The sequence below is a fragment of the Euleptes europaea genome, chromosome 3, assembly GCF_029931775.1.
Source record: "Euleptes europaea isolate rEulEur1 chromosome 3, rEulEur1.hap1, whole genome shotgun sequence".
NCBI classification, from domain to species: Eukaryota; Metazoa; Chordata; class Lepidosauria; order Squamata; family Sphaerodactylidae; genus Euleptes; species Euleptes europaea.
Window position 1 is genome coordinate 23,721,036 of NC_079314.1, and position 17,597 is coordinate 23,738,632.

The 17,597-nt window shown below is 45.1% G+C and overlaps 1 protein-coding gene across 3 annotated transcripts in view; it reads left to right on the forward strand.

The window, feature by feature from the left end:
- The window catches only part of ZDHHC18 (zinc finger DHHC-type palmitoyltransferase 18), a 37,434-nt gene that overhangs the window by 6,640 nt on the left and 13,197 nt on the right, over positions 1-17,597 (forward strand). For all 3 annotated transcript variants that reach the window (XR_008933250.1, XM_056847674.1, XM_056847675.1), the window contains exons 2-6: positions 3,094-3,254; positions 6,208-6,357; positions 15,042-15,179; positions 15,557-15,605; positions 16,951-17,053. Coding sequence is in view for 2 of the 3 variants with exons in the window: in XM_056847674.1 (XP_056703652.1) it covers positions 3,094-3,254; positions 6,208-6,357; positions 15,042-15,179; positions 15,557-15,605; positions 16,951-17,053 (601 nt within the window). In the remaining variant the exon portion in view is untranslated. The remainder of the gene's footprint in view (positions 1-3,093; positions 3,255-6,207; positions 6,358-15,041; positions 15,180-15,556; positions 15,606-16,950; positions 17,054-17,597) is intronic.

Here is a 17,597-nt window from a genome sequence, read left to right on the forward strand (position 1 = left end):
ACACCTCATAAATTCTTTCAGCCTCAACGCTGCATCCTAAAAAAAAAAGTTCATTTTGTTTCTGGTGACTTGTTAGCACCCCCTTAAACTGGCTTTGTCTCTGGAATCTCTTCCAGTATTGAGAGGTGGATCGAATGTTGATGCGGGATTGAGTTCTTCCTTTCTGGAATAACCGGGGCTCTGTCCTCTGCTGCTCCTGTCGAAGGGGATGTGATCATGCAGACATGCTTCTGCAGTGATGAAGGACACATTGTGTTCTAAGAACAGTTTCAGCCACCTCCTCTGCTCTCTGTTTCACAGTTAGAATCATAGAGTTGGAAGGGACCACCAGGGTCATCTAGTCCAACCCCCTGCACAATGCAGGAAATTCACAACTACCTCCCCCCCACACACACCCAGTGATCCCTATTCCATGCCCAGAAGATGCCCTCCCTCTCATGATCTGCCTGTCATAGACTCAGCATTGCTGACAGTTGGCCATCTAGCTTCTGCTTAAAAACCTCCAGGGAAGGAGCACTTACCACCTCCCGAGGAAGCCTGTTCCACTGAGGAACTGCTCTAACTGGTAGAAAATTCTTCCTGATGTCTAGATGGAAACTCTTTTGATTTAGTATCAACCGGTCGGTTCTGGTCCGACCTTCTGGGGCAACAGAAAACAACTTGGCACCATCCTCTATATGACAGGAAGTACCTGAAGATGGTTATCATATCACCTCAGTCTTCTCCTCTCCAGGCTAAACAGTTCCTGATTGTCGACTTGGAGAGGAATCTCTACGTCCTCCCGGTTGCAAGGACAGACTGGAGAACGCTAGGCAGTGAAGGTCCTTGTTTGCTGTGGTATCTTGTAGTGTGGCTTGGGGTTGCACGACTTTCACTTCCTCCCCAGTCAAAATATTGGGGTTCAAGAGCGGTAACCTCAGCAACCTTGATTTCTATGTATAAACCATATATTCTGGATTTGAGGCAGTGAGTTCAGAAGTCATCTCAAATTAGCTTTGAGCCACAAGGGAGAGGCAGGGTATAATAAATAAAACAGCCCTGGGCCCCTTTATATAAACAAGACTGGGCACAGCTATTTGGAAGTAATTTTCATTAAAACCAGTAAGGTTTACTTTCAAGTGGTGAGCACTCCTTCCCTGGAAGTTTTAAAGCAGAGGCTACATGGCCATCTGTCAGCAATGCTCATTCTGTGACCTTAGGCAGATCATGAGAGGGAGGGCATCTTGGGCATCTTCTGGGCATGGAGGTGTGTCGGGGAGGTAGTTGTGAATTTCCTGCATTGTGCAGGGGGTTGGACTAGATGACCTTGGTGGTCCCTTCCAATTCTATGATTCTATCATTCTAAGTAAATATGGTTAACACTTGAGCTTCTAGTGTCCAGAAACATTTCAGGAGGGAGGTCTGCTCTGAATTTCCCCCAATCCTTCAATCTTTCAACCATCCTTTGTAGTTACGCCTGTAACAATGTGAAGATAACATTCAACTCCACCCTGTGAATAGCTTCCATCTGATGATTTCTGTAGATTAAACTGTTGCTTAAATGGACAAGGGTGCCCAAGACCATTTATTTTTCTGGTCAGTTGGCAAACTTTTTGGCACTTTTGCTGCAAGCTGCATGGGTATTCACTTATTCCTTGTCTCTTCCACAGCCTAGTGGCTTTCTACTGAAAAAAATCCAACCCTTATGAGCCTGTTCTCTCCTTAGAAGAACAGGACAGAAATAGTATTAATTTCCATCACGACGCACAGCTCACTCCCACTTCTAGACTCAGATCAGCCGCTCGCCCCCTTCTCCTTTCAAAAAGAATTCCATGGTTACCCCGACAACTGTCGAGACCCGGTAACAGGCACTCCGCAATTAATTTCCCCTGCATCCCGAAACGTGGCTGTCATTGGAACATATGATATTGAACTTTAAGTGAGGATTTAAAAACAGTTGCTGGCTCTGGATCCAGATGGAGCTCCTGTTCTTTTAATTTTTTTTCTAATTTTGATTTTGCTTCCTTATTTTGTGTGATCCCCCTGAACACTTTAGAGAGAGTTGCTCTGTGTGGTTGTTTGGGGGAGGGGTTGAGAGTCTGGATCGCTGAAGATTTCACCCTTGAGTTGCACAGTTTTGGCAACGAGTGGAAGTGCTGTACGAAGTTAAACTTTCTCAAATCGATATATTGATTTTGTTCCCCAGTGCCAAGTAATTGGGAACCATTGCAGTCCAATAGATAAGGTTTCACAGCCATATCGTCCCTGGATGGCCTTTGGCAAGGGAGGGGTGGAGAGGAAGGAAAGGGCAGAGGGACTCTTGAAGGAACCACCTTCTCCTGTACTGTCCAGCCTACCAGTTAAGATACTCTTCTCAAGCTGTGCTCCCATCTGCAGACGTGAGGTGGGTTACAACCTGAGATGGTGCTTTTTCAGTGGTGGCCCCTCCTCAATGTTGGGGTGTCCTCCTCCTTGAGGTTCACTTAGCACCTGTTCTACTTTCCTGAAGAAGAAGAGTTGGTTTTTATAGGCTGACTTTCTCCACCATTTAAGGAAGAATCAAACCGACCTACAGTCACCTTCCCTTCCCCACAACAGACGCCCTGTGAGGCAGGTGGGGCTGAGAGAGCTCTAAGAGAGCTGTGACTTGCCCAGGGTTGGCAGTATGGAACTGCCTCTCTTTTCCTTTCCTCCCCACTCCCCAGCAGTTTGTTGCTTCGCCTAAAAATTCTCTATGAAGGCTCTCCTTGATGAATAAAATACACTCCCAGTATGAGGGGGCCATGCTGAGGAGAGGAAGTTGGGAAAAATTGCTGCCTTTCCCCTTCTCCTGCTGTTAGCTTGCACTGGTGGAGGAGGAGAGGATGTCGCCAGATACCCCATTGCAGCCCAACTGGATCCAAACCACTGACTACGTATTGGGCTACAAATGACTACGTTTGCGTAGGATAGCTGCTGCTGACCAAAAAGTATTCATCACGTTCTCTTTAAAGATCCACAGAACATGAGAAAGAGTCAACCTTCACAGTGGGGAAACAAGAATTAAATATCCACTGGATGAAGACCTTGTGCAGTGAATGGAGACCTTATTAACATGCGTTGTTTTCTTTTCAGCTGTCCCTTCCTGGCTCGTAACCTGACCGTGGCCATTCCTATCATCGCTGGCATCTTGTTCTTTTTTGTCATCAGCTGTTTACTGCAGACCAGCTTCAGGGACCCTGGCATCCTGCCCAGAGCCACCCCCAGTGAAGCTGCAGACCTGGAGAAATGGATTGGTGAGGCTCTAGTCCTCATGATCTTTGCTTATGACAATGTGTGTGTGTGTGTTTTGTCAAATGCAATAGTTACCCAGTAGTATTCTACATCCTCGTTTGCATCTTCGTTTCTTAAATAAAGGGAGGCGAGGTAGTAGGATTATCAGATTTCAATTCTTACAAGACCTCTGATATTGTAAGCACTCTGGTGGAAACTGTTTTGGCACTGAGCAACAGCATTAGCCTTTGTGAAGTTGCTTCTGCTGCCTTTCACCCTGTTTCTTGCGTTCCATAGCCTGAGTTCCATGTGCTAGAGCAGAAGGGGAAGGGTGAAAGATGTCCAGACCACGGCAGCATTGTGCCAGGGAGTGCTGATGTTTTGTTTGGCATAAGGTGTCTTCCCCACTGTGAAACTGTGAAAGAGTAGCTGAAGTAATGTTATAGTAATGTTCCTTTGGCTTAGGGAGTGTGGAAGAAGAAGAGTTGGTCTTTGTACCTTGCTTTTCTCTACCTTTAAGGAGTCTCAGAGCGGCTTACAATCACCTTCCCCTCCCCACAACAAACACCTTGTGAGGTAGGTGGGGCTGAGAGAGTTCAGAGAGAACTGTGACTTAGCCCAAGGTCACCCAGCAGGCTTCATGTGTAGGAGTGGGGAAACCAACCCGGTTCACCAGATTAGAGTCCGCTGCTCATATGGAGGAGTGGGGAATCAAACTCGGTTCTCCAGATCAGAGTCCACCGCTCCAAACCACTGCTCTTAACCACTACGCTGGCTCTCGAGAAAGGTTTGTCCTCCTGAGCTTCCACTGCTGGCCCCAAAGGTCATTCTGTCCCCTTGGCTTCTGTGCTCCCAACAGGTTAAAAAAGGGCCCCACACTATTGAGCTTCACTGCGAGGGCCACCATGAGACTGGAGAAGAGCAGGGGTGGGGTGGAAAGGAGATGGGTCCGCCCACAGTCTTAGCTGATGTATTGGAGGGGCAGCTAGGAAGGCCGCATTTAAAACTTCCCTTGGCAGGTGGCCTCAGGCTGAGAATTTAGAGAGAATGTGACTTAGCCCAAGGTCACCCAGCAGGCTTTATGTATAGGAGTGGGGAAACCAACCCAGTTCACCAGATTAGAGTCCACCTCTCATGTGGAGGAGTGGGGAATCAAACCCGGTTCTCCAGATTAGAGTCTGCCGCTCTTAACCTGTACACCATGTAGCAGTGTAGTAGAAAAGCCTGGGGCCCGCTTTTCTTTGCTAGGGAGAGAAGCAGTGCTTTAGGGCCTGAGAATCTTAAAAGTGGGGGATATGAGTCTTCGGTGTGCTGGCTTCAAAGCAGCACAATTAACAAGCACCTGACTTCCTCTATTTAAATTAACCTGTCATAGGTAACAGGAGCAGTTTCTCAGATGACTCAACTGGATAACATTGTCAGTTCCACTTCCTTGCCACAAAGCAAATGTTGTTTTCTTGTGACTTTTTTGCGAGTAAAGCATGTGTCACTTTCTTAGCACTGCCGTTGCAGCTCAGTGAGCAGTGACCAGCTGCAGAATTATCAAGGGAGAAAAGAAATATTAATGACCTGTAAAAGCAATGGAAGTGTGTGCATTCACATATTTGTCCTATTCCTTCCAGTTCTATAATGTGTAGTGCGACAGAGTCTGAACTCTTCTTGCCTTGGAAGTATTGACTGTTAAATCCTTGAATATCCAGGCAAAAGTAGAGTAAAAGAACAAATGCTGTGTTTTCCATTCCTCTGGAGCTGTTTGAAGGGCTGATTGGATGACTTTTGTAGGGCTTGTTAAGCATTCTCTCTCTTATTCTGATCACAGAGAGGAGGTGGCCCCAGACAGCATGTTTTACAATATAGCTTTTGATGGCAAATAACTGCTCAGTGTTTGCTTCTAATGTCCGAGAACCGTTTTCAGTTGATAAGGTAGAGAAACTTTATGAGGTTGGGGCTCTGAGGCCAGCATTTTTTGTGGGATAGTAACTTTTCCAGGCAAACTTACTAGGCTGTTGTGCAATAAGTGCTTTAGGGGAGACAATCTGTTTTTGTGCTTGTAGTTTCTGTTAATCTCTTGGATGTCTTTTTGTTAGAAATGTGAATAATGATGCAAGTTAAAGATTGTGGATCCAGTAAAGCAGATGTATGGGAGATGAAAGTCTGGTTTATTTGAAAATTAACATGGTTCAGTTTCAGCTGCTGAGGAAACTCAGGTGCCAGTCCAGGGCTACTAACCTTGGCATGTTTACTTGGGGAGTGCATCCCATTGGATTAAGTGGATCTTGCTTCTGCATGTGTGTGTGTAGCCTCTACACCACACTGTAGCCAGCATGGTGTTGTGGTTAAAAGTGGTGGTTTGGAGCGGTGGACTCTAATCTGGAGAACCAGGTTTGATTCCCCCGCTCCTCCACATGAGCGCTGGAGGCTAATCTGGTGAACTGGATTTCTTTCCCCACTCCTACACATGAAGCCAGCTGGGTGACCCTGGGCTAGTCACAGCTCTCTCAGCCTCACCTACCTCACAGGGTGTTATGGGGAGGGGAAAACACTTAACTCTTTTATGATGTATTATCATCAAACACATAGCATGTTAACTGTTGCCAGAATTGTTCAGATTCAAACAATAAATATGTCCTTACAATACGCTGTAATTGTCTACAGTATACATAGTGATAATTCCTATTTAATCTTGTAGATCATTTTACATAAAAAAAACATCCTGAACGTGTTGAGTGAGTAAAACCTTACCTTGAAAAGCATTTAGGAGGTCTCCTCCATTCTGTCCCCCACTATTTTTTTTCTGGGTTTCACATCTCTAGTCCAGACGGCGTGCAGTAATCTCAGTCGGGGGCAGTTTGTAATATATGTTGTGTTGTGGTTATTCCCTTTGAACCAAGAACTTAACTAGAAGGTTGCCATCCAGTCCTGGGACTCGATTGGGAGAAGAGCGTAATATGTGGATTTTTGGTTTTGCCTTTGCAGACAACCTGGGCACCTCCACTTATCGGCCACCTGCCCGCACTATGGAAGTTGTTATAAACAAATACGTGGTGAAGTTGAAATACTGCTACACTTGCAAAATGTTCCGTCCTCCCAGGACCTCCCATTGCAGTGTCTGTGACAACTGTGTAGGTAAGTTCAAGGTGAGATTTCCTGTGACCCATCTGAATTGTATGCTGTGCTCCGTAAAAAAAATATTTTCACTTCCCTGAGGGCAAGGCTATGGCTTAGTGGCAGAGCATCTGCTTTGCATGCAGAAGTCCCCAGGTTCAATCCCTGGCATCTCCCATTTACAGAATCAGGTAGAATCAGCATGTAAGTGCCTGAGACCCCGGAGAGTCACTGCAACTCAGTGTAGACAGAACCGACTGTGATAGACCAGTAGTCCGACTCAGTGAAAGTCCTCTTCATGTACATGTTCAGTTGAAGGCAGAGGTTCTTGGGCTTCAAAAATGTGCATCCCTTTAAGCAGTCAGTGTCGGTCATTCCTGATTTTAGGTTATTTAGAGATTTGTACCCCGTCTTTCTTTCCAGTGGGTAACCAAAGTGGCGTATGCCGTCGTCCTCCTTTCTCCCAATGTTATCCTCACAACAACAGCTTTGTGAGGTAGGTTAGGCTGAGAGTGTGAGTGGAAGAGAGCACACCTTGGTTTAATACTCTCTTGATGCTTGGGTGCAAGGCAAGTTGCTCAAAATAGGTACAGCGAAGTGAGTGCCCTAACAATAGAAACTAAGAGCCTATTAACATTTTTTTTCTTTTCATGCTGAGTGTTCCCAGCCTTACTTGGGTATGTTCTCACATCGATATACATAACAGGAGTCATTGCACTTTCCTTGGTTGAACTGGCTTTTTCTCCAGCCTCTACAGTTGCCAGAGGATTGCTGCCAGTCATATCAGTGTTTGCTGGCTTTCCTGCTGTGTTTGTTCATGTAAATTCGTATCTCTGGGTGCTGAAAGGACATGGAGAAAGGATCTGTGGCCAGCAGCAAATGAACTCTGATCTAGGAGGCCCCTGATTCAGATCCCTTGGCCACAAACTTTATTAGGTGGCCTTAGACAAGACTTGCGTAGCCCCTCCCATACAAATACTGGCCTGTCTTACAAGGCAGTTGTAAGGATTACCTGTCTTAACATTTGTAAAGGGATTTGAACTATAACTAGATATTATATTGTATATGCATCCCTTTAGTTATGGGCTTCTGCTGGTCAGCTTGTGAGACTCTGAGAAGAGCTGTGTTTCTTGTGCTTTTCAGTGAGTTTGCTGCTCACGGGTAAGGCCTGGTATGTTATTTGGAATTTACTGCCTTTCGTAGACCTGTTTGTGTGGATACCTTCTACATTTTAATCCCGTCCTCCCTCTAAGATACCCTATGAACCTGTTTCCTAGCTTTCTATCAGATATAATACTTTTAGAAGATGAACAAGAGTTGGTTTTTATACATCAACTTTCTCTACCACTTAAGGGAGACTCAAACGATTGTAAGCCTTTCCCTCCCCACAACAGACACCCTGTGAAGTAGGTGGGGCTGGGAGAGAGCTGTGACTAGCCCAAGGTCACTCAGCAGGCTTCATGTGGAGGAGTGGGGAAACCAACCTGGTTCACCAGATTAGTCTTCGCCACTCATGTGGAGGAAGTGGGGAATCCAACCCAGTTCTCCAGATCAGAGTCCACCGCTCCAAACCACCGCTCTTAACCACTACACCATGCTGGCTCTTTTATTCCCTCCTCCGCCTTCAAAGAACTCAGGGTGTTATGTATAGTTCTATTCTCGTTTTATCCTTAAAGCCATTCTGTGAAGTAGATCAGGCCGAGAGAGAATGACTGGTCCAAAGTCACCCAGTAAGCCTCACAGAAGAATGTTTATTTGAACCTTGTCTTTCCCAGTCCTGTTCTGAAACGCTAGCCAGTGCATAAGATAGAGCCAGTGTGGTGTGGTTAGAGTGCTGGACTAGGATCTGGGAGACCTTGATGTGAATCCCCCATTCTGCTTTGGACTCCTTGCTGGGTGACGTTAGGCCAGTTCTCACATTCTCAGCCTAACCTACCTCACAGGGTTTTGTTGGGGGATAAAATGGAGGAACAGAGCATGATGTGAGCTGCTTTGGGGTGCATATTGGTAAGAAAGGTGAGTTATAAATGAAATAAATAACACTTCTGGAACAGAATACTTCTAACAGGAATGGGTAGTGTTTGGTGCACTCTTGAAACCCAGACCAGGGCGGGGCAGGTGGTTAAACTACATTATCCGAGCAATCAGTCTCCAGTGTGTCTGTTTCTTTACTGCCTATCCCCCCAAAGATCTGTTTTCTGTTTTTGTCTCCCCAACACCCTCCTTTTCAAATTGGAGAGTCTTAGTCTCAGAAGAACAAAGATCTGTTAGTTTTTTAATTTTCCACAAGGCTGCAATTAAAACAGTGATGAATTAATTAGTATGTCTGCCCCTCTGGAATCAAATGCATCTGTGTGTGTATGTATGTGGAATAGCTCAGTTTGCATAATATGGCTTTCTTCATGCAGGATGTTAGTGCCGTAACAGTGACCTGATTGAGGAACATTGATTTGGGTATGGGGCAGACATGTGTGTGGGACCGGTGAATGAATAGTTGGGTGTGTTGGTGTCCCTGGGAGTGCTGCAGTTATGGCACATGCTGGTATCCCTAGGTGCGAGGCAAAAACCAGCACCTATTGTAGGTGTAGAGCCAGTGTGGTGTAGTGGTTAAGAGTAGTGGTTTGGAGCGGTGGACTCTGATCTGGAGAACCGGGTTTGATTCCCCACTCCTCCACGTGAGCAGCGGATGCTAATCTGGGGAACCGGGTTGGTTTTCCCCACTCCTACACATGAAGCCAGCTGGGTGACCTTGAGCTAGTCACAGCTCTCTTAGAGCTCTCTCAGCCTCACCTCTCTCACAAGGTGTCTGTTGTGAGGAGCGGAAGGGAAGGTGATTGTAAGCCCGTTTGATTCTCCCGTAAGTGGAAGAGAAAGTCGGCATATTAAAAGCAACTCTTTGTCTTCTCCTTTGTTGTCTGTCATCTTCTTTTTCTTCTTCTGATGATGATGATGAAAGTAACAGGTTCCTTCCGTTCCTGAGAAGTTTGTTATAGCTTTCCTTTTGTGAAATACTGAGATGGAATATGCCTTAAAGGGCTTACACCCAGCTACTAAACTCTAGCCAAATATGGTGCTTCAGGGGATTGCTTGGTGAGACACTAGCTTCTTGAAGTAGATTCCTGGATTCTTTCTTTCCTGTATCTGTCTAGCTATCTGTCTAGCTTGCTTGCTTGCAGGATGTTAGTGCAAGATGCTGGAGCCTGTGAAAAGTACTTACGGTATGTAAACCTTCAAGAACCCAGCCTGAATACCAATTTCCCTTTCTAGTCGGCCGATTGCGTGTGTGGTCCTGCAAGATGCAGAGAGCAAATACAGTAATTGACCCCCAAGAGCTGACTCAGATGAGGGAGTGCACAAAATGTTGACTGGCACAGAATTGTCATGTTTAGGGCAGCGCTGGCAGGTTGTCAAAGGTGTTTCACAGTGGGTAATGGATGTGATGGGGAACCTTCAGCCTGCTAATCCCTTGTCTGTGGCATAGTGGTTGAGAGCATAGTGGCATAGTGGCTAAGAGTGGAGGTTTGGAGCAGTGGAGTCTGATCTGGAGAACCGGGTTTGATCCCCCACTCCTCCACAGATTAGCGGCAGAGGCTAATCTGGTGAACTGGATTTGTTTCCCCACTCCGACACAGGAAGCCAGCTGGGTGACCTTGAGCAAGTCACATTCTCTCAGAGGTAGAGAAAGTCGGCATATAAAAACCAACTCTTCTTTTTGTGATTGGCATGCTTATAATATTGCTTCAGAATGAAGGATATATAAACTGTAGAAGGCACAGAATATTTAAAAGAGAGCAGCATAACTGGTTTTTAGCTTTAATGTGGAAGGAAGCATAATGACTTTCGGCTGAAGGGTTAGAAAGCAGACAAGAGCTGATCGGCACTTCAGATACTTAAAGAATGTATCATGCCTGCTTCAGACATCCCCTTGTCCATCTTGCATAAACAATTAAGACATATATGGGAGCTTTGGTGCTGCTTAATTTGCCTATTCTTACCATATATGTTCTACAGGCTTGTTTAATTGCCTTCCTTTCTCGACCAGGAGCCCTAAGTCAGTTTGGTGTAGTGGTTAACTGGTGCTGGAAGATCCATTTTCAAATCCTAACTCTGTCATGAACACACATGAATGCATGAAGCTACCTTATACTGAATCAGACCCTTGGTCCATCAAAGTCAGTATTGTCTACTCTGACTGGCAGCGGCTCTCCAGGGTCTCCGGAAGAGGTGCCATCACCTACCTGCCTAGTCCCTTTAACTGGAGATGCCAGGGATTGAACCTGGGACCTTCTGCATACCAAGCAGATGCTCTACCACTGAGCCAGAGGCCCTCCCTGTCATGAAACTTGCTGGGACACCTCGGCCCAGATAGGCGCATTCTCCCTCTCTCTCTTCCATAGCAGATTGTCGATCAGGAAGGTTGCTGGCTCTGTTCCCTTTTTAATGCAGACTTGGCTGTAGGCCTTCTCATTGTGCTTCTTGGGGAAAGTAGTCATTACACTGCATCAGATGCTTATAGCTACTTACAGCGGGCTCTGTCTTATGGGGTTACTTTGTGTTGAGGTATTCCACTCCGGCTTTTGTTACTTTTCTTTTATCCATAGTTTAGGACCAGCATGGTGTCATGGCTAGGATGTTGGATTAGGATTGGGAAGGCTTGAATTCAAATCCCCACTCAGCTGTGAATCTCAAGGGGTCTCCTTGAGCCAGTCCTCTCTCAGGCTTAGCCTACCTCACGGAGTGGTTGTGAGGAAAAAATGCCACGAGAGAATGATGTATTAACCCTGCACTCCTTGCAGGAAAGGGCAAGATGATAGGTGGATCACTTGAGACTGGCAGTCTCTGCTTACGATGTTGTTTTCCTTGGCAACAAAAGGGGAGGGTAACTAATTTCAAAGTGGGTCTTTTTGTTGTGCAGTCTGCAGCACAAACCAGCGGTGTGGAAGAAAGCTAAAAGCAGCCCATGTGTCCCCCCTAAGCTTTCTTTCCAAAACTTATCCTGAAAGAGGGAGGGTTCTTCATGTCATCTGATCTGGTTCTAAATTTCCCAAAAGAAACAAAATGGCATCTGATGCCGTCAAAAAGCAGGAGGGGGCAAAAAGACCTTATGACAGAGGCTTCTGTAAGGTGTCTCTTTGTTGGATGCCTTTTGCTTTGGAACACAGGGCGGTCCACAATAATGCAAGTGTACAGATGATAACAAGGGGGGGAGTACATACAATGGAACAAGTTGTCAAGAGTCATCTGCATTAGGGCCAAAGGAAACACGATGTTGGAGTTCTGTGATTGGAATGTGAGATCAGATGGTAACCCTTAGAAGCAGCACACGGAGGGGGTGTGTGAATCTGAATTGAAGCCCTGGCATTGGAGAGGGGTTTTTTTCTGCATTGTTTCCCATTAAAAATCCTCCATCACCATAGAGATACTTGTCTCTTTCATCCCAGAGCTTAAAGCAATTTGGGTGGGGAATATTTCTGATATGGGAAATGACAAGGGGAGGGGAGAGAAACCTTCCTTCTTCCATGCTGCAATTGTGATCCTTCCCCCACTGCCGCCTTTCACAGCTAAATTACTTGTATAGATCTTCAAGTCGCAGAACTCCCCTACGACAGGTATTTTGTCTCCAAGATAGAGGAGTTGTTTAATAAAGAGTTGCCCCTACTGGCTTAAGGAAGGCCAAAATCCTGTGTGGTCACCAGTCAGTCTAACTGAAGGGGAGTTTCCCTTTTTATTTTACTGCAATAATAATAATAATAGGACTGATAAATAAGTAATCCCGCAGTCGCCTTGCAAAGCATTGTTTTTTTCCATGTAAATATTTTGCAAGATGGATGGGTGGCCTGTGCCTTTTGAGGAGAGCCTTTCTTTCTCACACGGGAGGGAATGGCTCTTCTGACAGGCCCCTGATTTACCTGTGCCTCATCTGAATCCGCCCTGACCTGGTTGGCCCAGGCTAGCCTGATCTCAGAAGCTAAGCAGGGTCAGCCCTGGTTAGTATTTGGATGGGAGACCACTAAGAAAGTCCAGGGTTGCTGTGCAGAGGAAGGCACTGGCAAACCACCTCTGTTAGTCTCTTGCCATGAAAACCCCAAAAAGGGGTCGCCATAAGTCGGCTGTGATTTGACGGCACTTTACACACACACACATCTGAATCCAAAGAGAATGCCTTTTCCTACAAAAGTTTTGTTTTATTTTTATGCAGACTTAAACAGCATGAATCAGTCTCACCATGCATCAATTTTTCTTTAGTAACCCATCAGCCTTATTAATTAGACCTCCCAAGTCATTGTTCTCGACTTCATTTTCTTTGCATATATTTTCTAAGATCAGGAGGTTTGCTTGTCTGAGAACCATGATGGTGAACTGGAAATAATCAGGTGCATCTCTTCCTGCGACTTCCTGAAACACGAATGTGTGCAGGAACATTGACACAAGCAGGTGCCCCGGGTGCTTCAGAAAATCCATTTGTCGGTTTTCCTGGAAAGATGGTAGAAAGGGTGATTCGCCTGACAATTTGTTCCCTCCTCTCTCCCCCACTCCTCCAAGTTAACCTTTTCAGACCGTTCAGGTTGAGCAGGCATCTTCCTGTGTCTTGGCAGTGGTTCAGTGTGACTCACAAAAGTTCACATTGAAGTAAAATTTGTTAGTCTTTAAGGTGTCGCTGGACTTCTGTTTCATTTGCCACAGCAGACTAAATATGGCTTCCTCCTTTGCCGTCATCCACATCACAAGCCAACCAGATGTCCTAATTGCTTAGCTGGAAAAGTCAGAGATATGAATTGGTTTTTTGCCCATCACGTTCAGTACTGCATCTCAAAACTGCGACCAGGAGCAAATGCTCCAGTGAGGCTCCTGAAGGCCATTTATCTAATCCAAGTATATTCTGACTCCCCCCCACCCCCAAACTGATATGGCCACATCCCCCTGTCACGGTCTCTGACATAATTATGGTAATTTGTGTACATGTGCAGAATTAATTCCATGTAGAGCTTGAACACAACATACAAACTGAACCACAAACTGCAGAGGTTTGTGTAATGAAGAGCCTGGCAACAGCTTGCAAAATGCAAATGTCCTTAGAACAGGCTGACTGAATTCTCTCAAGGTCTGAATTCTTTCAAGAGCTAACTAACTTACCCTGGTCTTGTCCTTGAAGGGAGAAGAACAGAGTCATTCTTCACTATGTGCCAGAAAGGTGTATCTGAAATTACCCTTCCTGATTCAGCTGCCAGCTGCTCATATCTCAAGAGCAGAAAAGTCCTGCTATCCTCAAACCTTGAGAAGGTCTACTCAAAGACCTCAAGGCTATAAGTGCAGTAAGCTTCTTGCTTTCTATAACCTTGCCGAAGGCTATGTTTTCTACCAGATCGTTACATGTTACAATGTGAGCAATAATTGTGTTTTATGATTTATATAGTTATATATTGTATTGTAGATTTCTAAATAGTCTCATTTAATGCGTATTGTACTGAAGATGAGAATGGTATGAAAATTGAGTATATGGAGTGATCATGGAGCTCAGAAATGATTGTTTATACTTTAAGCAAAATAGACTGAAAGGAAAGGAAGCCCATATTTGGTCATGGGGAGAAGCTAATAACCTGAACAGCTGCAACTAAGACATTATTGCACTGCTCATGTTATCTGAAAGTGGGGAGGAAGATATCCCTCCTGATGGTAAAATCAACAGTCTTAATGAGTCTGAAACAGTATAAATACAGCCACAGTAAGCCCAGAGAATCAGAACCTTCCAAAGGCTCTCAAGAAAAGACTGACTGGTATGTATGGCTTAAATACATTACTCTAGACTTTATGAATTAGATACTTTGAACTGAATCAGAATAATTTGACTGTTATATTTTAGAAGTTGGATTTTGAAACTAAATAAGTATGTAAGACTTGCTTGCTTTTACTTCATACATTGTAAATACATTCATTGTACTTTGACAAGAGTTTTTATAGAAGTGTTAAAGACTTGATAATCTGCATTTACACATATTTTACTAGAAGTATTTCAATAAAAAGACTTGCTTTTTAAAAGCAGGTAAAGTTGTTGAGTCCTGCTTACTCGATGACTGGCTGAATAAGCTAACTTCACTTCTCAGTAAGTGATACATTCTAAGAGCCTGTCATCTGAACAGCACGATTCGCTTCACCCTCTTCTAGAAGGCTGCACTTGAAAGGACCAAGAGGTACCCGTTGATTTCAAGTTAAAATGACTGGCATCTCTCTCTGCCTTTTTAAAAAAACTCTGTGTCTGTATTAATAGAGAGCTAGTGTGGTGTAGTGGTTAAGAGTGGTGGTTTGGAGTGGTGGACTCTGACCTGGAGAACCGGGTTTGATTCCCCTCTCCCCCACATGAGCAGTGGAGGCTAATCTGGTGAACTTGGTTGGTTTCCCCACTCCTCCACATGAAGCCAGCTGGGTGACCTTGGGCCAGTCACAGCTCTCCTAGAGCTCTCTCAGCCCCACTTACCTCACAGGGTGTCTGTTGTGGGGATGGGAAGGTGATTGTAAGCCGGTTTGACTCTTCCTTAAGTGGTAGAGAAAGTCAGCATATAAAAACCAACTCTTCTTCAGAAAGAAGGCCTCATCCTAAGACTGGCATCTGTTTCGGTCAACCCTGTGTCTTTCTTTGCAGAGCTTCTTCTGTTGGACTGTGTAGTACATAAACCAACATCATCATTTTTGCCTTTTTCTTTTCCCAGAGCGCTTTGATCACCACTGCCCGTGGGTGGGTAACTGCGTGGGGAAGCGCAACTACCGATACTTCTATGCCTTCATCCTCTCTCTCTCCTTCCTGACAGCATTCATCTTTGCCTGTGTTATCACCCATCTTACCCTACGTAAGTAGTGCTTTTTTTGGGGGGGGAAGCTTTCTGGGCAAAAAGGCCTCAGTAAGAACCTGGATAAGCACACTGCAAAAATACCGTGTTGACTTGGAAAACCATGTTACATGGGTAATCTCAAGAGGAGGATTTCGAAGTCCTGGACAGCAGTGATAGGTGGTTGGAGGGCTGTAACAACAATTGGGGAAAACTTGGCAAGGGCTAGTGCAAACTTTGTCTTTGTTTCTGTCCTCCTGAATTCCTGGGTACGAGGAAGGGATTCCGCATGCATGTGTTGTCACTTTGTCATCAGTGCTGTTTTAATATTGTCTTTTTGCCTAGGTAGAGAGAGAAACCAAAGCCTCCTTCAGTTTATTTTGTTCTTTGCTTTGCAGGCTCCCAGGGAAGTGACTTTATCACTACTTTGAAGGCAACACCAGCCAGATATCCTTTCAGTATCTTTTGTCATCTCTTTCCTTTCTCCATCCGCCCCCCCTTCCCCCCCAAAAAAAGAGCAAACAGATTTGGAAGTGCCCCTGAGAAGTGCTCTCTGTGTTCCCTGTAGCAAGGAATAGCCAAACTCTTATAGCCATTCAGGCAGAGAAAGTAGATAACTGGGAGGGGCTGTGGCTCAGTGGTAGAGCATCTTGCTTGGCATGCAGAAGGTCCCAGGTTCAATCCCCAGCATCTCCAGTTAAAGGAACTAGGCAAGTAGGTGATGTGAAAGACCTCTGCCTGAGACCCTGGAGAGCAGCTGCCTGTTTGAGTAGACATTACTGACTTTGATGGACCAAGGGTCTGATTCTGTATAAGGTAGCTTCATGTGTTCATGTGTCCTTGCAGGAACCATAGAAGACCCCTGCTTTGGGCAATGCAGTTTTTTTCAGGGTGTTTTTCCCCTTTGGTAAAAACTTCAACCTTCCTAAGGCTTATGACTGATACAAAAAATAGCACTGCATGGAGACCTATACCAGGCCATTTTGCTGAGCATCCTCAGACTTGTGTGTGTTAAGTGCCGTCAAGTCGCTTCCAACTCACGGCAACCCTGTGAATCAGTCTCCAAAACGTCCTATCGTTAACAGCCTTGCTCAGGTCTTGCAAACGGAGGGCCGTGGGCTTCCTTTATTGAGTCAATCCATCTCATGTAGGGTCTTCCTCTTTTCCTCAGACTTACCTAGTCTCAAAAGTGAGTCTAACCTGAGTGTCTTCAGCCCTGCCATCCAGCATTACTTAATTGGAGATCCCAGAGATTAAAGCCTGGTTATTTTCTGAGTAGAACATGTCTTATTACAGTTGACTGATCACGTCAGTTTCTGAGGTAGGGAAGACTTTCAATGGTTTTGCTAGGCTGTATGCTAAGGCTCCCTTTTTCAGACCGGCTGTGTCCCTGCCCTCTTCAGTCAGTGGACTCCTTGGTACATATCCTTTTGCATTGTCCTTAAGTGTACCAACTTAGGCTAAAATGGATTATACCATGTTTTAACAAACGGTCCTCATTTTCTCGAGCAACTTTGGAGCAAAAGGTCGAGTTCCTCTTAGAGGACCCTGGCCCTCAGCGTAATTCTTTTGTTGTTGGTTTTTTGGAGGCTGCAGAGAAGAGTTGAAGGGAGGTGTTTTTAGAAATGGGTCTTATTTAAGTTTTATGGTTTTCTTGTTCAAGACCTCGGTCTAAGACCATGGGGAAACCAAGAAAGGAAGACTAAGGGAGGGGAGCTTAGTCTTTTGGAACGCAGGAAGAATGAATTTTCACTGATAACACATCTAGGTCCTTCCTTGACTCTCCTCTCACCGTGTTGGAACTGGTGATCTGCTTTTTCTCAGTCTGGTCTATTTTTGGCCTCTCAGGGTTTCACACTTACTTAGTTGCCTCCAACTTGACAACCAATGAAGATGTGAGTATGGATTTTTTTTTTGCCTCCTTCCATAAGTCCAAGGGACCATTTCTAGCACTTTAAACAAATACTTAATGCAAGGTACATTGCTGGTAGCATCATAGAAATTGGATTTGATTTCTGGAGTAATGGGCATTCTTAGGTTCCCATGTAGGGAAGAAAGGAAAGACAAGTCTCTGCAGTGAAATAGATGGTTAGACTTCGGCAGTGCCTGTATGAACAGATAAACCACCTGTAAACATAAGATTCCTGCCTCCAGCTGGTGACTCCCAGCCAATATGTTTTAATCAGGGTGCCACTTGATTAAATAAATTTTAGGTGATTAATTATACAGCTTCTAGTTAGTAAATCAGCCTGAATGTGTTTATGAATAAACAGGTCAGAAGGAACCAAGTCCTTATTTGTGTTTACATGTCTACTCAGTGTTGCACTGTTTCACCTTGTAAGGGAAAGAAGAAGTGACACCGCAGTTGGCAGGGTTTTTTTGGAGGTAAAAGTAAAGGGAGTCCCCTGTGCAAGCACCGAGTCATGCCTGACCCACGGG